General features: G+C 40.7%; 1 protein-coding gene across 2 annotated transcripts; it reads right to left on the bottom strand.

Moving 5' to 3' along the window:
• Positions 1–679: 679 nt before the first annotated feature.
• POPDC3 (popeye domain cAMP effector 3) lies at positions 680–21,878 on the bottom strand. 2 transcript variants are annotated; one of them, XM_073336901.2, is made up of 4 exons: positions 21,774–21,878; positions 5,087–5,816; positions 3,515–3,623; positions 680–2,823 (listed from the first exon to the last, which is right to left on the bottom strand). In XM_073336901.2, the coding sequence occupies exons 2-4, from the start codon at positions 5,575–5,577 to the stop codon at positions 2,512–2,514; spliced, it is 912 nt and encodes a 303-aa protein (XP_073193002.1). In that variant the 5' UTR covers positions 5,578–5,816; positions 21,774–21,878; the 3' UTR covers positions 680–2,511. The 2 variants fall into 2 exon arrangements, with proteins under 2 accessions (XP_073193002.1, XP_073193003.1); XM_073336902.2 differs by lacking the exon at positions 21,774–21,878 and having other exon boundaries at positions 5,087–6,250.
• Positions 21,879–22,144: the final 266 nt, after the last annotated feature.

Raw genomic sequence — 22,144 nt, forward strand, 5'->3', positions numbered from 1 at the left:
GAGACTAGAATCAGGCCAAAAGTCTATATCTGTCTCGCTGTACATACTCACACTGATAATTAGGACCCTACCAAATTCAAGGTCAATTGTGGTCAATTTCATGGTCATAGAATTTTAAATGGGAGTTTTGTCATTGATTTCAAAGCAGACCAGAATTTTACCCCATATATCTGATAGTACAAGCAAGGGAAATTAGTACTAGTAAGTTTTGTAAAACCTCTATTTAAAATTAGCTTTTTTTTTTTTAAAAAAAAAGAAAAAGTCAGGATGTCTTGATTTTAAGGGCTAACAGAGCAATAAATCAATGCTTTGTCTATATCTGTCAAAGCTAGAATACTAGCTTTCTAATGGCATTTCTAGTCCTAGGGCGTCATAAAATATTGTAAAATCTCTTATTGGTCCAAAACAAGTTATATGGCAATGGACATATTCAATCCTGGGTTTTTGTCTACATCAGATTTGGTGAGGAAAAAATAATTTTGGGGTACTTTAAAAAAAATGTTGAAAGTTTATCTGAAGAGTGAGATATTTGATAGTTGTGGCGGAGATGGATGAGTTGGCAGAACACAAGTGAGAAGTCAACAGAGCAATAAGAGAACCCAATTATATGAGGTGCAAGCCACCTCCTGCAAAATACTGTACATCCTCAGCTCCAAAATTAATTTAAGGACTCAGCATCTTTTAGTTAATTAAATGGCTGCAGGTATTGCCACAGGGTTACAGAAACAAAGTAATTTTATGGACATTGTGACATCATGTGGTATAACATAGGGAATACATAATAAAGAGGTTATTAGCATGAATTTGGGATTACCCCATTATACATGAGTAGATTTGCAATATCACATAGCACCACTACACATTTCTCACTAGAAAATGGACAAAAGCTAAAAGCAGAATGTGTTCTTGCATTGTACAATGCTACTTTTATTTGTATTGAGTGATGTACAATATATACGTTTTTCATCACTTGTAATAACTTTGTTAAAATACATGGATTTATTTGGTTTGTTCTGTAAAGCCACTCTTACTGAAAACTACTGACTCAGGCTCCAGGATGAATGTGTTTTTGAAAAAGTTTCTCTCTTACACAGTAAGATTACCTTCAAAGGTAGACACTGTGGCAACTGCTTTGAACCTCCACCAATGACTCGTAAGATCTAGTTTAAAAAAAAAAAAAAGAAGAAAAAAAAAAAAAAGCAAAAAGGCAGGCACTAACTTTTCCTCCCAAGCCCTAGAGCAATTTTTTTAAATTTTAAATATTAAAAAGGCAATCTACCTTGATATGTATCAAGCATTAATATTGTCTCATAAAATAGTAATGGTTTTCCCTTTTTGATTACAGGCATGCATCAAGCATAGAGCAAGGAAGTAAGTTAAGAAAGACATTCAAACACCTCTTCCCCAAAGGCACCATGACCTCAAGATCAATTGGAAAAAGTATAAAACTAGCTTTCCCCAACCAAATGTTGATCTTGAATCCTCATAAACTATTAAAGACACCCACACATACTAGGGAGAAGATGTATTTTAAATTAAAAAGTTTATAGGCACAGAAAAGTGACTTTGCAAGCTGAATAGGAGTACTTCACTACTAAGAAGAATAGTTTGCTGTTTTATGTTGGTAGCCCCATGTATTTACTGATTTGTGTCGCTTTATGACAAACCTGGCTGAAAGGGTTGCTGTAAAATTCGGACTTAAATGTGTTAGTGATGGATTGTTGTACAGTATTTATTTTACATTATGATTGGAACTTACACCTTTTAAGTCTAGTTACTATAGCATCACATTCTATTAAAAGCACTACACAATTTTTTTCCTATTATATACTTTGCCGCAATTACATTGATTGCTTTACTTTTTTTTCACGTCGGCAATTACATTAGTGTTTTTTGTAATGCTTCTTTCCTATAGCCTCAGAGAAATCAACTGTTCATGGACTGAATGGAAAAAAAAAAGTTGTCTTACTGTGCATTTCACATTCTGTCATTTCCCTTTTTAAAAAAAGAAAACAAGACAATCTGAGTTAAAAAATGTTTTTAAAGTAATCTTCTCTAAGCTTCTGATGGCTTAAAAAAAAGACCAGGTCCAGATATTGTAATTATGAATGTAACAAGGAACTCAAAATAACTTGCTTGTTGGATTCCATAATTCATTATGACAAGTAAGTTGGAATACATATGATCAAGAGCGCTATGCAAATATCTTAAAAAAAAAACAAAAAAAAAAAACCACAGAAGGCACCACAATTACACTAAAGCTTCATCCCCTCATGATTCATTCCCCCCCCCAAAAGTAATAAGACCAACAAAAGAAATTAATCATAATGCATAATTAGTCAAAATGTACAAGCCAACCAGCTGGCTCAGCAGGGAGAAAAGGGATGCAAGTTATTTTAACTAAAGTAAATGGCACTTTCAATCAAGTTTGGCTTTACTAGGTATTGTTCAGCTTGATTTTCCTGTTAACAACTTGTATTTCCCTATTTAATTTATCATTTTTTGTGTGTATTATTTTTTAGAAGAGTCACAGTTTCCAAAGTTAGTGAACTTTTGTCTTGAATTGCTCACAAGTTGTTCTGCAGGTTGCACTTTGGGTGTCCCTGGTACTGCCACTTGGTAGAAGTTTGGTAACCGGATGTCGTATCGAAGTCCTTTTCCTACGTGCACTCTGTCATTCAAGGCATATAGTTTATCAGCAATGTCATTCCCAATTAAAATTGAAAACAGACGTGAGATGAAACGGTGTTTAGCAAACAGCAAATACAGTTTCTTTCTCCTCCAAGCCACATATCGACAGTCTGTCTCTGCTGTAAGAGTTACCTGAAAATGAGATTAAAAATAGCTAAATTCTGGTGTGCTGATGTTGACTATACAATTGTATGAAGGCCTCAAGCCTGTTCTTCTTACTCAGAAGAAACTCCTATGGCTTCAGTGGGAAAGCTGCATAAGTAAAAACTGCAGAATCAGGATTTATGACAATTGGCCACAGAAATCCTACAAATAGTCCTTTGAAAGTGCCACTAGCGCTTCTTGGATTGCTGCCTGTGCATGTGCCTTATTCTTTCTGCTCTGTATCTACAACAGTTGAAGTTAACTGAGCTATGTCAATTTAAGCCAGCTGAGAATATGACCCAAGACTCATTGCAGATAAAGGACAGGTGGGGAAGAAACCAAGAATTTCTAGTTTCCTTGGATCCGGAAGTTCTCTAGCTGTCAGCCTAGACGAAATGTAAAAATACCAGTACAGAATACAAAGGCAGTCTAATTCTGAAATGCTGAACACAATCATTTTTTCTAAGCAATCAGATTTTGCAGCAACAATATAAAACTAAATAGAAAGGAGATACCAACAGAATACAGACCTCACCAATCAACTGAGTAACCAGACCTCCCTCCCCTATAGACTCAAGTCTGGCATTTTCAGTAACAAAAATAATACAGTACATTAATTTCTAAAGTAATTAACTATGCAACAGTTTAAAGTAGTACACAAAAACCCCTCATGTTTTACCTGGAAAATACCCTCTTCTGTGGGTCTAAGGGAATCCCATTCAGGAGAATCCAGAAATTGAAAGGGAAAAATATAATGCAGAAACTCTCCATCAACTGTCACTCTGATCCTACCAAAATACAGTGGATATGTCAATATTGCACTCATAAAAGTAGACAGAATAGTAAGTTACTTCTAATATTAAACAGCAGCTAGATGTGAGGTACTTTAATATTCAGTATAGGGAGTTGAAGTCAGTGGGGTCTATGCTGATTTGTTCATACTGTTTTCTTTAAGTTTTTATATGCAGTTGGAACAAGCACACACAAAACAGCAAGCAAGCAACTAAAGTTCAATTCCTATAGTCCTTACTCACGGCAAGATCATTCTAAAGGTGACTGGCATGTGGAAGGGCTGAATGTTAGGCATATGGTGACCTGATATGGCGGATATACATAGAAATGGTGAAAAAGCATGATTCACCTTCTTCTTCGAAGACCTATAGAACCCCCTTTGTTATTTTGTGGCTCTGCATTTTAGAGGGCTGAGGTGAGAGGGGGTATGGTAGCCCTCTGGGGTGACATCCCTCATGTAACATATATGGTTTTCCCATGCAAGATAATGCTGTTTCAGAAGCTGTGATTAAGGCCAGGGGAATAGCATGGAGACACTGGGTCTCTGTATGAATGGCCTAGTCCTCCACAGACCAAGATTTTCATGAGTTAAAAAATTATCTAGGACTCAACTGGACCTTGTATGCCTCTCTGAGGGCTACTCAGGATGGGGCTTAATGCTCTCATCTCCCATGGGCATGGGGGTGCAAGTCTTTTGTCGTACCCCAGGAAGGAATGTAGCATACACTTCCCTGCATGTTTGGCCAATGTGGAGGGATGGACACTACCCCTGCAGCACTCATGCAGACACTAGTAGGGACAGTAGTTGTGCCCAGCTGTCGTGGAGGGCGGCTGTTTGTTTCTTATGCCTTTTTCCACTCCTTGGACACCCATGAAGCAGTCAGGTACAATCTAGGCTATAATGTAGTGATACACTATTAAAATAAACACAGCATTCACTGCTAAACGGTGTAGAACAATTTTGTTTCCCATATTAGTCAGAAAAATGAAAAGGAGGACTTGTGGCACCTTAGAGACTAACAAATTTATTTGAGCATAAGCTTTCGTGAGCTACAGCTCACTTCATTGGATTCATTAGTCAGGTTATACTAATAGATAACACTTCTAAAATATTCTTATGTTATTAAAACAAATACAGTGTACACATTGATTAATGCACTCATGCTCCCTTTATTTGAATTACTTAAGGAAAAATTGAAGTGGTATAATACAATGGTCTGAAAAAATATTAGTCTCCTTGTTCTTTAAGCTGTTAAGCTTTTGGGCTCAAAGTGTTCTCATGCTGGGAGACTTCCTGGACATGTTTACAGTTTTTAAACTGTCAACCTATTTAATCTCTGGTACTTGAATTAATTGTGAGCAAACAATATACAAATAAGGAATTACTGTTTACTTTTATATTTGGAAGGATGAAAAAAAAACCCACCCTGTAAATAGATAAGAACAAACTGATACAAACCTTCCAGACACAAGCATAGAGAGTTTATCAATAGGTGTTTTGCCTTGCATAGCATAACAATGCTCCTTCTCCAAAGTAACCACTTCTGCATCACAGCACAAGACAATCTTCCTAAAAACAGTCAAGGAGATTCCCAGAGGCTGAAAAAGAGAACTGTAGAGTTCCTGGAATTCTTTTTCAAAGGAAACACTCCGAACTTGGTAGGTTACATAAATAAATTGTACGAAGCATATCACAAACAGGACAAAATTCCAGGAGAATATATCAGCAGCACATACATCCAGCCAAGCCCATACAGAAGAGCAGAGAAAACCCAATCCAAGCAAACTGAAGACGTACATTAGCCCAAAGAATCCACTTCCTCCCATGAAGCCAACAACAAATAGAATACTAGCTAGATGGTAGACAGATCCCTCTGCCTCTTGCTTCCAGGCTACACAGGTAGGATGTGCATATATCAAGCTCTCCCAAAAACTTTCATTATCTCCCATGGCTGAAATAATTATTTGGTTCAGTTTAAGTTCTCTCTGCTTTCTAAAACTTTATTTATATAGGTACAGGTAGAGGGGTCCATTGCTCTTCCATCTTTGTAGCCACTGGTAACTGATCACCATAATCCTACGCTCTTCTATTTTAAGCATCTAGGAAGTTAGTGTTCTCAGAAGTCCATGTTCTTTCTCACCGACTCATGTATCCTTCCGATTTGGTTAGATCCATAACGTGATCGGATCTGGCCAAGTGAAGAAAAGAGAGGAGCATTTATACAAACATTTGCATAAATTAGCTCAGATAAGATTTCACAGATTTTAATGCCAGAAATGGACACTATGTTCATCTAGTCTGACCTCTTGCACAATACAAGTCACAGAATTTCACCAAGTGGCTCCAACCTCAAGCTCATCATAACTTCTGGCTTAAAGAAGTAAGGTGAAGGGGGAAATCCACCCTAGCTAAGTTATTCTAATGGTTAATTACTCTCACTGTTAAAAATTTGCACACCTCATTTCTAGCAAAAAACAAAAACAAAAAAAAACACAACTTTCCTTGTCTTAGATATCTTTCTTAACAACATATTGTCAGTAGGTCTGTCAAGCAATTAAAATAGTTATGGTGATTAATCACACTGTTAAACAATAATAGAATACCATTTATTTAAATATTTTTGGATGTTTTCTACATTTTCAAATATATTGATTTCAGTTACAACACAGAATACAAAGTGTACGTGTTCACTTTATATTTCTTTTTGATTACAATTATTTACACTGTAAAAAACAAAAGAAATAGTATTTTTCAATTAACCTAATACAAGTACTGTAGTGCAATCTCTTTATCATGAAAGTTGAACTTACAAATGCGGAATTATGTACCCAAAAAGCTGCAATAAAAAAACAAAACAATGTAAAACTTCAGCGCCTACATGTCCACTCAGTCCTACTTCTTGTTCAGCCAATCGCTCAGACAAACAAGTTTGTTTACATTTGCAGGAGATAATGCTGTCCACTTCTTGTTTACAACGTCACCAGGAAGTGAGAACAGGCATTCGCATGGCACTATTGTAGCCAGCGTTGCAAGATAATTATGTGCCAGATGCGCTAAAGATTCATATGTCCCTTCATGCTTCAACCACCATTCCAGGGGACATGTGTCCATGCGGATGACTGGTTGTGCTCAATAACAATCCAAAGCAGCGAGGACTGACGCATGTTCATTTTCATTATCTGAGTCAGATGCCACCAGCAGAAGGTTGATTTTCTTTTTTGGTGGTTTGGGTTCTGTAGTTTCCGCATCCAAGTGCTCCTCTTTTAAGACTTCTGAAAGAATGCTCTCAGCTTGTCCCTCTCAGATTGTGGACAGCACTTCATATTCTTAAATCTTGGGTCAAGTGCTGTAGCTATCTTTAAAAATCTCACATTGGCACCTTCTTTGCATTTTGCCAAATCTGCAGTGAAAATGTTCTTAAAATGAACAACATGTGCTGGGTCATCATCCGAGACTGTTATAACATGAATTATATGGCAGAATGCGGGTAAAACAGAACAGGGGACAGACAGTACTCCCCCAAGGAGTTCAGTCACAAATTTAATTAACACATCTTTTTTTAACGAGTGTCATCAGCATGGAAGCATGTCCTTTGGAATGGTGGCTGAAGCATGAAGGGACATATGAATATTTAGCATATCTGTCATAAAAGTACCTTGCAATGCCAGCTACAAAAGTACCATGCAAATGCCTGTTCTCATTTTCTGGTGATATTGTAAATAAGAAGAGGGCAGCATTATCTCCTGTAAATGCAAACAAACAAACTTGTTTGTCTTAGCAATTGGCTGAACAAAAAGTAGGACTGAGTGGACTTCTAAAATTTCAGAGCCCACATTGTTTTGTTTTTGAGTGCAGTTATGTAAAAAAAATAAATCTACATTTCTAAGTTCAACTTTCATGATAAAGAGATTGCACTACAGTACTTGTATAAGGTGAATTGAAAAATACTATTTCTTTATAATTTTTACAGTGCAAATATTTATAACACAATATATATGAAAATGTAGAAAAACATCCAAAATATTTAAAGAATAGAATACAAATTGAAATTTATTAACCGTGCAATTAAAACAGAGATTAATCGCGATTAATTTTTGAGTTAATCGTACGAGTTAGCTGCGATTAATCGACAGCCCTAATTGTCAGATATTCAGCAACAGTCCTTTTACGGCACTGAAGGAATGACAAGTTTGGCATGACTGATTCCTTATTCAAATTAAGGAGAGATTGTGTGTTGTGGGGGTTATTTTATAGCTATGTCAAGAGCCTTACTAATTATATGCTAACATACAAGAACACTGTTTATTAATATTTTGAACTACGGACCATGTATAAACAAAAATCAAAAAGAAAATTTAAGGAGCAAAATTCAATATTGCAAGGATGATAGCAGTGCAATACAAGTTTCATTAACACCAAAGTAGGAGTAAGTACCAACATATTCTTGTTAATATTTTAATAGGATTTATCAGTTGGGGTTGAATTTCAGTTCAGATTTCCACGCGTGTTCTATGTATCTATGGCCTCCCATCACTGTAGTACTGGTGATCCTCCCAAGCATTTACAAACAGAAATAAGAACAAAACAAAACAGTTCGTCGGAGCAATAGCTTGATTAATTTGTATTTTGGGGGAATTTTGTTTGCAGAGTATGAGAGAGGAGAACTTATTGAGAGAAAGCTAAGAAAAACAAATGAGTTTTACATTTAACAGTGAGATCTGGGGGTCTCTAAGTAGTCTCTAAGGTGCCACAAGTACTCCTTTTCTTTTTGCGAATACAGACTAACACGGCTGTTACGCTGAAACATATCAAGTAGTAACTTTTTAAATGAGGGCTACAAATACAAAAATAAACGATCTACTAGTTGGGAAGGCCTCCCTGTAAACAAGATGTGTTGAGGCAGATCTGCTGGAAATGGAACCTGGGGAGGAGGGAATGTCTCTTGGCAGCCAAGTGGGTAGATCCAAAGAACACGTTAGATCAGTGGTTCTCAAACTTTTCTTTGCGCGGACCACTTGCAAATTGCTGAGGGTCTCGGTGGACCACTTAATGATCTTTCCAAATGCTGTTTGTACCATTAGCTAACTATTGTAAAGCACTCTGGATAAAAGCTATATACTTCATTTTTTTTTGTTCTACAAATAAAAGCACACAACTCCTATTTTAATATCAGTAGTCTTACCTTTCTAATGCAACGGATGTGCCCTCTCCCCGCCGCCACGGCAGCTCCTGAGCTGCGAAGGAGGAGGATCTCTCCCTCACCACAGCAGCCCCCGAGCTGAGGTTGGGAAGGGGGAGGTGTCTCCCGCGCCGTGGCAGCCACTGAGATGGGCGGAAAGGAGTGGGGGTCTCTCCCCCTCTCCCCTGCCACAGCAGCCACAGAGCTGAGGCTGGGAAGGAGCGGGGGGAGTGGGGGTCCTCTCCCTGGCAGCTGCAGCCCTGGAGCTGGGGAAAGTCGCCTCTTTCTCTGGCTGTTGCAGCCCTGCACGTCCCAAATTTTCCCCACACCTTCTTCTCACTCCACTGCCCCCTCCCACCTACCTCCTATTCCCCAAGGCCACCACCTCACCTTACATGTGCATCTTCTCCAGGGTCCAGGCACCTAATTAGTGGAACCATGCTTACGCAGCTCCACTAATTAGGCAGGTGGCCTTTCATTCATTCGTGTGCGGCTGCCCAGGCGCGTGCACCTTAGAGGGAACTATCCGTGGACCACCTGAATGGAGCTCACGGACCACTGGTGGTTCATGGAGCACAGCTTGAGAACCTCTGCGCTAGATGGCATGATCCTCTGATGTAGGGAATTCAACTCTGACATAATGTCACAGCGGTAAATGTTGGTTCATGCCTGAATTAACAACCTGCGGAGAAGGTCTGAATATGAAGCCAGGGGGCCTGATCCAAAGCCCACTGAAATAAATGGAAAGACTCTCATTCACTTCAGTGCGCTCTGGATCATGCCCATAGCAAGGGAAACAGTGGCAGCATAAGAACTGCTGGTGTAAGAAATGGTGGAGCCTTCCAGTCACAAGCAAAGTCTTCAAGCATGGTTGGGGAGGGGGTGGTCTACAGAGTTTTTCATGGATCCCCAGCCTACTTGTATAATGTAGGACCTATGGCTAGCCACCACCTCCACCTCACTGTGTGGGTGACCCTGTGGAGATACCCAAAATAGACTAGAAATTTTCCCTTCCTAGGAAGGGCATGATCTAGCTTTTTTGTTTACTTTTTTTTTTTAAACTTACAAATAACTTTTCCCAACATGGTAAGGAGTGCTTCTTAATATTTGAAATGTTATTGGCACAAATTAGATCACATGCTTTTGTACTCCCTGAAGTCAATGGCAAAGCATCTACTGACTTCAGGGGTGAAGGATCTCGCCCCGAATGAGTCAATATGGAACATAAGCATAGTGCAGGGTGTTCCTTTTTCATCACATGTAAAATGACACTTTTCAGCTATGACATGCAAAAAACCTGTCTAGTATAAGTAAAGCCACACAGTTTAAGAGTGTCTTTGTGTACACCAAGTACAAAGGAACTTGCTCTTATAATACAAGCATGAAAATATAGAAAGAATTTCTCAAAAGCAACTACTAACAGAACAGTATGTAACAAAGCATTAGAGTTCTAGTGGTTCTCAAAGCCGGTCCGCCGCTTGTTCAGGGAAAGCCCCTGGCGGGCCGGGCCAGTTTGTCTACCTGCCATGCCTGCAGGTTCGGCCAATTGCGGCTCCCACTGGCCACGGTTCGCCATTCCAGGCCAATGGGGGCTGCAGGAAGCAGCGCGGGCTGAGGGATGTGCTGGCTGCTGCTTCCCACAGCCCCCATTGGCCTGGAACAGTGAACCGCGGCCAGTGGGAGCCGCGATCAGCCGAACCTGCAGACGCGGCAGGTAAACAAACCGGCCCGACCCGCCAGGGGCTTTCCCTGAACAAGCGGCGGACCGGCTTTGAGAACTACTGTAATTTAGCCTAAATGTTAGAATATACATCATACTGTTTAACACTTCCAGTATTCATTTTGCTCATTTTGATTTATTTCCAGGAAAAGCCACTGAATATCTGAGCTCTGTGAGATCACCAGAATTTAAAAAACATATTTGCTTCTGTGTCAGATTTTAAAACAAAGTATACTTATCCAAAATGAGCCTAGCATTGGTAGGAAGTGTAAAATCAAAATTCATCAGTGGTGTAATTAAAAGTGAAAAATACCCAACTTTCAATGTCAGTTCCACTGCTGTTTTACTAGGAAAAAGAGAAACCTATTGCAAATACTACATTTCTTGGGACATCAAATGAAACTGATTTTCCAGGAACCACTGAAGTCAATACTTAGAGGAAATGCTACTGGTGTGTTGAGAGGATCCAGCAGTTCAGAAGTACCACCATTGAAATGACAATTCAGAGAGGTGCATGGAATAGATCAATAGCACATTTATTAGCTGCTGAGCTTTAATTTGTTTTAATTTACTAAGAAAAGGAACATTAGCTGTAGGATTCCAAGACATGTCTGCTAAAATGGTGAAATCTAGAAGAGCTGAGAAGAATATAGTGAGGCAGTACCGATGAGAAGTTCTGGAGGTCTGCCCGTCTCTGAGTACTAAGATCTGCAAGAGAGAGAGTGTGTGTGTGGGGGGGGGGGGGGGAGGGGAACATGATCTTTGTTTCCACCCACAGTGCATTACATATATATATTTTTTGTTAAAAGTCGGGAGCTATCTGTCACTATTGGACCCTAAATCCTGTAGAAGAGATATCCTGGAGCTTTAAGATGAGCTGTTCTCCAAATTCTGTTCTCAGTCACACAAGTGTAAATCTTGGGGTCAGTGGAGTTACTACAGAAATGTAACTAGATGCAGAATTTGGCACTTTGACCAAGTGAGTTGATAAGAGTAATCTCTGCTACAAATAAAAATTCTTAAGTTACTTAGATGGAGAGATCATTAGGCATGACAAGTAGGATCAAAATATAGGATTGTTGAACTCAAAGAAACAAAATTGACAAAAAGCACATGGCTGTTGAGTCTTCTATTCTGAAATCCTTTGGCAGAGCAGTGAGATTGCTGCTAGTCCACTGCAGAACAAGTGATTTTTTTAAGACAACCTGGTTCTATGTTGTGGTTTATTTTACTTTTGATAGCATAGATATTTCTAGCTTAATGTCAACAATACCAGGTCTACCAATTGTCAAATTAATACAATACCAATTCCTATGAAGTAAACTGCTGCATTTTTAATGAGATTGTGGTCAAAATATTATGGGGGACTCTGCCTGTATGATGTAAATAAGATAATAGATCAGTACTACTATCTAGTTCACACAACACTGAGCATTTATTAAGTTACGTAACCGAAATTGACACAGTGCAGCCTTAGAATTCCGGTGATTTTGGATAGCCACTACCAGTTAACTCAAAGCTTTTGTAACTCCTGTATTTCAACTCATGTAAACACAGATTGGCTTAGGTTCATTAGTGATTTTGGTCTATCTTTTAAAGTAGAGCAGTACATTGTCAAGACATACATGCGGATATCAAGATTAATGCACAGAGCCAAAACACCACAAATCCAGTGTCACTTGTACTATTTCCACTTGATAAAGAAGGTCAGTTCCTGACCTTAAATTTCTTAGTCTTGAAGGGTTATTGAAGTCAATAGAGTTTCCTCCTATGCCAGATTTCAGTTTGATTAAAAATGTGTATGAAAATGTTTCACAAAATGACAAGCATTTAAAATACTTCATAACCTTATAAAGTCCCTCAAAACATCTCTCTTCTGCATACTCAATTTACTTCCTATTTATACCAAGGTATAGCAGGGCTGTCGGGGGGGGGGGGCAATTTGCCCTGGGCCCCATAGGGGCCCCCATGAGAGTTTTCGGCGGCAATTCGGCAGCGGGGGGTCTTTCAGTGCCGCCGGACACACCCGGAGTGAAGGACCCGCCGCCACTTCTTCCGCTCCGGGTCTTCAGTGGCAATTTGGCGGCGGGGGTCCTTCCACTCCATGTCTTCAGTGAAGTGCCCCGAAGACCCCCAGGAGCAGAAGGACCCCCACCGCCGAAGACCCCAGGCCCCCTGAATCCTCTGGGCAGCCCTGCAGTATAGACAGTTTACCAAGTTATCAAATGGCATCACAAACTCAGAAGTAATAAATGACTGCTTCTTGGAGCAGCTAGTCCTGGAACCCACGAGAGGCAATTCTTGATTTAGTCTTAAGTGCAGCACAGGATCTGAGGTGAATATAGCTGTACCGCTTGATAATAGCAACCATAATATAAAATCCCTGTGGCAGGGAAAACACCACAGCAGCCCCACACTATAGCATTTAATTTCAAAAGGGGGACTACACAAAAATAAGGAAGTTAGTTAAAACAGAAATTAAAAAGGTACAGTGCCAAAAGTGAAATTCCTGGAAACTTTTTAAAGACACCATAATAAAGGCTCAATTTAAATGTACACCCCTAAATTAAAAAACATAGTAAGAGAACCAAAAAAGTGCCACCATGGCTCAACAAAGTAAAAGAAGGAGCGAGAGACAAAAAGGCATCCTTTAAAAAGTGGAAGTTAAATCTTAGTGAGGAAAGTAGAAAGGAGCATAAACTCTGGCAAATGAAGTGTAAAAATATAATTAGGAAGGCTAAAAAAGAATTTGAAGAACAGGTAGCCAAAGACTCAAAAAGTAATAGCAAACATTTTTTTAAGTACATCAGAAGCAGGAAGCCTGCTAAACAACCAGTGGGGCCACTGGACGAAGGAGCACTCAAGGACAATAAGGCAATTGCGGAGAAACTAAATGAATTCTTTGCTCTGGTCTTCACAGCTGACGATGTCAGGGAAATTCCCAAACCTGAGCCATTCTTTTTAGATGACAAATCTGAGGAACTGTCCCAGATTGAGGTGTCATTAGAGGAGGTTTTGGAACAAATTGATAAACTAAACAGCAATAAGTCACCAGGACCAAATGACATTTACCCAAGAGTTCTGAAGGAACTCAAATATGAAATTGCAGAACTGTAGTTTGTAATCGATCATTTAAATCAGTTTCTGTACCGAATGACTGGAGGATAGCTAACGTGACGCCAATTTTTAAAAAGGGCTCCAGAGGTGATGCCGGCAATTACCGGCCAGTAAGCCTGACTTCAGTACTGGACAAACTGGTTGAAACGATAGTGAAGAACAAAATTGTCAGACACATAGATGAACATAAATTTGTTGAGGAAGAGTCAACACGGTTTTTGTAAAGGGAAATCATGCCTCACCAGTCTACTAGAATTCTTTGAGGGGGTCAACAAGCATGGGGACAAGGGAGATCCAGTGGATATAGATTTTCAGAAAGATTTTCAGATTTTAGATTTTCAGAAAGCCTTTGACAAAGTCCCTCACCAAAGGCTCTTAAGCAAAGTAAGCAGTCATGGCATAAGAGGGAAGGTCCTCTCATGGATTGGTAACTGGTTAAAAGATAGGAAACAAAGAGTAGGAATAAGTAGTCAGTTTTCAGAATGGAGAGAGGTAAATAGTGGTGTCCCCAGGGGTCTGTACTGGACCCAGTCCTATTCAACATATTCATAAGTGATCTGGAAAAAGGGGTAAAGAGTGAGGTGGCAAAATTTGCAGATGATACAAAACTACTCAAGATAGTTAAGTTCAAAGCAGACTGAAAAGAGCTACAAAAGGATCTCACAAAACTGGGTGATGGGGCAACAAAATGGCAGATGAAATTCAGTGTTGAGAAATGAAAAGTAATGCATATTGGAACACATAATCCCAACTATATATATAAAATGATGGGGTCTAAATTAGCTGTTACCACTCAAGAAAGATCTTGCAGTCACTGTGGATAGTTCTCTGAAAACATCCACTCAATATGCAGCAGCAGTCAAAAAAGAAAACAATGTTGGGAATCATTAAGAAAAGGATAGATAATAAGAAAGAAAATATCATATTGCCTCTATAAAAATCCATGGTACGCCCACATCTTGAATTCTGCATGCAGATGTGGTTGCCCCATCTCAAAAAAGATATACTAGAAATGGAAAAGGTTCAGAAAAGGGCAACAAAAATTATTAGGGGTATGGAACGGCTGCCATCTGAGGAGCGATTAATAAGACTGGGACTTTTCAGCTTGGAAAAGAGATGACTAAGGGGCAATATAATAGAGGTTTATAAAATCATGACTGGTGTGGTAAAAACACTTGCTTATTTCCCATTTACTCCTTCTCATAACACAAGAACTAGGGATCACCAATGAAATTAATAGGCAGCAGGTTTAAAACAAACAAAAGGAAGTATTTTTTCCACACAACGCACAGTCAACGTGTGGAACTCCTTGCCACAGGATGTTGGGAAGGCCAAGGCTATAACAGGGTTCACAAAAGAACTAGATAAGTTCATGGAGGACAGGTCCATCAATGGCTATTAGCCAGGATGGACCGGGATGGTGTCCCTAGCCTGTGTTTGCCAGAAGCTGGGAAAGGGTGACAGGGGATGGATCACTTGGTTATTCCCTGTTCTGTTCATTCCCTCTGGGGCACCTGGCATTGGCCACTGTTGGAAGACAGGAACTGGGCTAGGTGGACCTTTGGTCTGACCCAATATGGCCGTTCTTATGTACACCACCATGGCAATGGAACCCATTTGCTCAGGAAGATTTAAAGGCTCCAAGACCATGGAAAAAATTCTCTGCATTTATAGCTGGATATGCTCACAATGAACCCAGTCCTCCAAAACCTACCACATGGGAATTTCAATGGGAATTCTGCACAGAGAGAACTTGCAGGATCAGGCCCCCAAATCAGAGTTGCTTCTGCCATTATTTTGGGAGAAACATTCCTGTAAATTATGGGAGGCCAAGAGTTGTCGGTAATTTTTGCCACAAGGGTATTGAGACTAATGGAACAAAGTACTTGGCAGAGCAGAGCAAACAGTGTGTGTGTTCCTTGATATTTCCTAGTTCCTCTAGGTGCAGGACATATAGCTCCAAGGGCTACACAATGGCCACTATACAGACACTATTCAGTTTATCCCCAGTACAGGGAAATCAACAGTGCTATGAATTGCAAAGCTTCTGCCATTTAGTACCACTCTAACAAGCGCCTAGTACTAGTGTATATATAGGAACACCACAATTTCACTGAGTTGTTTCCATTCTCGTAGTCAAAATTGTCATTAGAAGATGAACTTCTGGTTTAATAATAATCAAAATATTCAAGATCTGATTTCCCAAGTATGAAAAGTTTAGTTTAAGGGTTCATGTTGCTTCCTGTGAAGTAAATAGCAAAACTTCCATTGTCACAATAGAAGCAAATCAGTTAGTGAGAGATCAACATATCTGACATAAGAGCTGTGATCACATACCACTACAGTATTTTTTTTTAAAAACCAACGGTAGTATTTCTGCAGGTACTGAACTGGCTTTGTGGAAGTGTTTTGAGGAGGGCTTTAAGAAATAATTAAAATAAGAAAAAAACCTTATTAAAAATTATTAAATAGAATGGCAATATTCCACTAATCCTCCCCCAAAACAAGGAAATATTAAGCCAGAATTGTGATACAGGCTATCCTCATATCTGTTCATATCAAAGATTAATCAGATAAAAATGTAAATTTTATTTGAAACAACCATATGCAGAAAAGTGTTTGAGGACATTGCAGAGTCCATACAGAACATGTTTTGCTTATGTAAATTACTGTTTTCATAACTGTATTATATCACCATATATTTGTCACTGAATACTTTAGCTGTGGTATTCTTTGAATATTAATTATTCACCTGCACAGAATACTGGGAACACTAATTTCTGAAAAACTTAAGATGTGATCTGTTTGCTCTTCTAATACTTCAGTCCTTTCAATTCAGTCAAGAGGTAAAGCAATAACACACTGTGCTTATTCAGGCTTCAAGCAAACTGCCCTTTAGTTGGAGCATATTAAGTATTCAGAAGGAAAGATCTGTGGGTTTCTGCACTAGTTAAAACTGCATGGGTTGGCTGCATTTAGCTCTCACTTATACCCTTCATTTATATTTTGCATTTCTCTCAGCTTGAACAAATCAATGAACTCAGCTTCACTTTTGTTTATGGTCAGTTTCACTTTCAGATTTTTAGTGCATTTAAGTTTGCATTTTAAACACTGCTTATTTGCTTTACAGCAAATGTTTTCACTGGAATTTCAATAATTGTGGAAACACTTCCATTTGTGGTAAGCTTTATAAAAGCTTGTTTTTACAAAATTTAACCTGTTTCAAGTTTAAGTTGCCCTTTTCTGTGTATGTAGGTCAACTTTTCTGAGGAAAAAAAAATAATATAGCACAGGATGTCAGAAGTGTACTACAACAAGGACTGACAGAATAGTTTAGAAAGTCATACAAGTTCTTAAACAAACGTGAGTATTTATGTGTATTCTGTCTCAGGACTTTCAATTCACTGAGCTTAGTTGAATTTGTATGTGAAACAAGGTCAAGGATACTATTTTTAATTGTTTCATTCCTTTTCTAACTTGTTAAACTGCCCCGGAATTAAAAAATAAATGAGTATAGAATAATTTATTTAAGGTTTATCAAAAGCATCATGTACAGTGAAAGCTTTTGATGTTACAAATATTTTGTCTTCAAAATTTTAACAATTTACTGTTGTTTAAAATTTAGGTAAGTTACAATAATTGCTTCTTTATTACTGTAAAACATACCAGACAATAGCCCATATTGGAGATATCTACATTTTAATTCTAAATAATGTTTTCTTTTAAAAAACATTACAGTTTCTTTTCCAATTTGGATGGGGACTAATAACACATAGAAAGCACATAGTACTCTTGCAGAAATCTGAGTTATAGACAATAGGCTAGTTAGCATCTTTTCTTTAGTTCTTTCAGATAAGGGGGAACATTGTGCATGAAGCCTACTGGCACAGAATGAAACAATCCAGATCTTTTATTTTCAAGTATGGTGAATTACTTGCACTTGAGAAAACTTGAATAAAATTCACATATGTTAAACATGATTCATACTGTGTTGGTCAAACAATGTAATGATTTAAACTTATTGCATTTTGCAAAGAAAACAGTAAAGTGAAATCAAACGGCATTCCTGTTTACACATTACAGCTTTTAAACTGTTTTCAAGGAATCTGCTAAGCCGTAACAGTGCATATTTTAAAAGCTGTTTTACAGCTGTGTTAATGAACTGCACTTGAACCTTGCAAACACAGTTCAGCTTAAAATTAATTAGTTTGTATGTTGCATAACCATATGAGCTCCCCCTGGCAATCCTACAATTCATGCATCAACAAATTAAGTGCATGCAGCATGGTTGGTTATTTCCAAACCAAGAAGTAAACACTGAGGTTTGGTTCATCACAATGCACCAGTATGAAAGCCAGACTACAAAAGAGGAAAAATAGTTAGCTACCAGTTCAAACAGATAAACATGATAAAACATGGGATATCACTTTACCTATCCCACGTGTTCCAAAACACATTCCAGTATGGTAACAGCGATACTTTAGTGCAGTGGTCACCATCCGGTCTATCACGATTGACTGGTCAATCCTAGAGGATCTCCCAGTCGATTGTGATCTCCAGCGGTGCAGTGTGGCTGCCGTTAAGCCAGACTCCCTGCCTACCCCAGCCCCATGCCGCTCCCGGAAGCTCCTCCTCCTGCACCCCAAACCCCTCCTACACCGCAACCCCCAGCTCTGACCTCCCTCCCAGAGTCAGCACCCTGTACCAACTTCTGGACCCCAATCTCCTGCCCCAGCGCTGACCCCCATCCCAGAACCAGCACTCTGTACCCCCTCCTGCTCTGCCCCAGGCTCAGCCCAAAGCCCCCTCCCACACTGCGAACCCCTCAGTCCCAGCCCAGAGCCTGCATCCCCTCCTGAACCCCAACCCCCTCTTCCAGCCCAGTGAAAGTGAGTGAGGGAGAGCGAGTGACAGAGAGAGGGAGGGATGGAGTGAGTGGGGTGAGGCTTTGGGGAAGGGGCGGAGTAGAGCCTGGGTTGCCCTTAGATTCAAAAAGTGATCTTGGGCATAAAAAGGTTGGAGACCACTGCTTTAGTGGTTACTAAAATAGTTTAACTTGACTTGGGCATTCAGGTTTGAAAATATACCTCTAATTTGTGCTTAATTGAGACAGGGGGGTAGGGTTTTTTTGGAACAAGTGTCATATGGACTATCACAAAAGCAACTCCATACAGAAGCGTGCACACCCAGAGAGAGAGAGAGAGATCATTTAGTATCACTTTCAAGTACATTAATAGATTCATTTCTGCCTACCATTGTCAGAAGAGACTTATAAATTCTTTATCCCAATATAATCAAACTATCAGGCTATTATTATTTATTATTTGTACTGTGGTAGCTTCTAGACACGCACTGTTCTACGCACCATACATATTACAAAAAAGTAGTCTCTGCCCCAAGAATTTACAAACAAATAGACTAAAGTTAGTTTCAGTTAACAGTCCTTTTCTCCTACTCCAATAAATTTCCTGCTGATCAAATTTTATCTTTAAGAGATTTTCTTACAACAAAACTTGTAAGAGAAGGGAAAAACTTGCCTTCTCCCTCAAAATTAAAAATGTCGTATTATGCTTCCCTCTTGAATAGCATCTAATTTCCTTACTATCAGCACATGCAACTCAAGGGATACTGAATGAGTCACTGGCATGCTACATAAAATACCTGCCTGAAGATTTTCTATACTACTTTAAGATCTGGCATCATACACAGTATTGTGTCATGCCTAGATAGCAACAACTCTACACAGGTGAAAGCCCTTTCTTACTTTCTTTTGGTCACTAAAGTCATTTTCATAAGAACATAAGAAAGGCCATACTGGGTCAGATCAAAGGTCCACCTAGCCCAGTTCCTGTCTTCCAACAGTGGCCAATGCCAGGTGCCCCAGAGGGAATGAACAGAACAGGGAATCACCAAGTGATCCATCCCCTGTCACCCTTTCCCAGCTTCTGGCAAACACAGGCTAGGGACACCATCCCGGTCCATCCTGGCTAATAGCCATTGATGGACCTATCCTCCATGAACTTATCTAGTTCTTTTGTGAACCCTGTTATAGTCTTGGCCTTCCCAACATCCTGTGGCAAGGAGTTCCACACGTTGACTGTGCGTTGTGTGGAAAAAATACTTCCTTTTGTTTGTTTTAAATCTGCTGTCCATTAATTTCATTTGGTGATCCCTAGTTCTTGTGTTAAAAAAGTGTTATTTACTTCTTCTCCACACCAGTCATGATTTTATAGACCTCTATCATATCGCCCCTTAGTAGTCTCTTTTCCAAGCTAAAAGTCCCAGTCTTATTAATTGCTCCACAGATGGCAGCCATTCCATACCCTTAATAATTTTTGTTGCCCTTTTCTGAACCTTTTCCAATTCCAATATATCTTTTTTGAGATCGACCACATCCTCACGCAGTATTCAAGATGTGGGCGTACCATAGATTTATATAGATGCAATATGATATATTCTGTCTTATTATCTATCCCTTTCTTAAGGATTCCCAACATTCTGTTCGCTTTTTTGACTGCCGCATACATTTCCCTTGGATGTATGCAGCTAAACTCCCATGAATCCACAGAATGGCAAGAAAACTAATTTCTGGAAGCCAGATTTCATCAATGACATCTTTATGACATTACCAGGTGGTTCTATGATTCAATTTCATAAGAGAGCAAGTAAATAAAATATTTGCCTATAAAGTGATTGGCAGGTTAAATGTACACAAAGCTTTAAGGAACAGCTGGTGGGTTGTGGAAGATTTTGTAAAACATTCTATTTAGAAAAAAAAAGTCTCATGCTTTGTGTTACTCTCCTTTTCTTTATGTGCAAAAAAGCAAATATAAAGACCAGGTCTTAATGTAATTGCTCTTACTGTTTCTTACTCAATTAAGATATAATTATTTAGTGGTGGCAAGAGAAAGTCAAATCTGAAGTCAACAGGACTACTTCCCTGAGTAAAGGGAGAAGGATTTGGCCCCTAGTTGGTTCTTGTGGAAAGACTCTTACTACACAAAAAAACCTACTACTCTCTGTGCTCCATGTGCAAAAGGAGTTATACACATAGAAAATTTGCAGGATCAGGTAGAGAGATTAGGACTCCAGTTGGGAAAATAAACTCAGAATTCTTACAAAACAAAGATTTTTGTTTTGCATGCATATCTTTACTAATCAGAGAGGAAAGATAGCTTTAGAGCAAGTGTCATGCAAGCAATATTCTGTCTAAATGGAACATTTTATGAGGCAGCAGGAGCTCTTCAACCTTTAAGTGATCTCAAAACATTTCAGACAAAATTACTGCATTTCACTACTGTTCTACTTTTAAAGTGAAGCCTTTTACAGAGGAATGGCGTTCTAATGTAGAAAGCACCTGTTTCAATGAAATCCGTTATTTCGGCAATTAATATGGACTGTTTACAGTTGTTCTTAGTTCCTAACTAAGCATTTCCCGCGGATGATATTAAATATTTGTGATACTACAGCTTGATTTTCCATTTGGAATGCGGTCCTCCTTCTGGATTCATGTATCCCATCCAGTGTTGCGAAGTTACTTTGTACCACGCCTAAAGCAAGCCACAAAGACAACGCCACCGCTTCCCGTTCACAGGGACTGTCACGAGCAGCGGTCTGCGGGGAGGAGAGAGGCGCTTCGGGGCCAGGACGCCGCTACGGGCGGGGTGTGGGTGCTGGGAGCGCAGCCCGGCCGGGCAGCGGAACCCGGCGGGGAGAGCAGCGCTCGGCTCAGCCCGGCTCTCCCCGCCGCGGGACCCCGCAGCCGGCAGGGGGGCTCGGGGCGGGGGAGCAGGCGGGGCGGGCGGTGACCCCGGGAGCCGCAGCCGCCCCCGACACAACCCCCCTCTGGCTGGCTCCGGGGGCAGCGGGGCCCATGGGGGTTATAGGGCGGGGGCCGCCTGGGGACTTCGCTCGGGGCCGCCCGTGTCCGGGCGGGAGCTGCACCCGGCGGGGGCTGGCCCGGGCGCGTCTCCCCGGGGAAGTTTCGCCCGGTCCCTCCGGGCAAGCGGCGGCTCCAGCTCCGCTTTCAGCCGCTGTCCGGAGACCCCCCCCCCGCCCCAAAGAGCAGCTGCCCCAGCGGGGTGGGGGTGCGTGTCCGTGCGCCGGGAGCCTGCCCGCGCCCCCCTTACCTGGCCCTTAGCCCCCTGCCGGGCGCCTCGGGAAAAGTTTCCCGGCTCCAGGGCGGAGGCGCCGGGGACTTCGCTGCTGCTTGCTCAGGCCCCGGCGCTGCCAGCGAGCGGCCGCTTGGACTAAAATAGGCAGGGAGCCGCCAGGGGGCTGCGGGCGGCGCCAGCTCCGGGGCAGGCAGCGAGCGACCGCAGCGCGCAGGCGCTTGCCACGGGCAGCACCAGCCGCTGCCCGGCGGCGGAGGCACCGGCGGGCTCCGGCCACGTGGCGCTCTGCACGGCCGGCCCCGGGCCATGAGGGGGCCCCGCTCCCCCGCCCTCGCGCCGGCAGCGTTCCAGGGCTGGGCAGGTGCGGGCTGAGGTTGAGGCGGGCC

The sequence above is a fragment of the Lepidochelys kempii genome, chromosome 3 (assembly GCF_965140285.1).
Source record: "Lepidochelys kempii isolate rLepKem1 chromosome 3, rLepKem1.hap1, whole genome shotgun sequence".
NCBI lineage: Eukaryota > Metazoa > Chordata > Testudines > Cheloniidae > Lepidochelys > Lepidochelys kempii.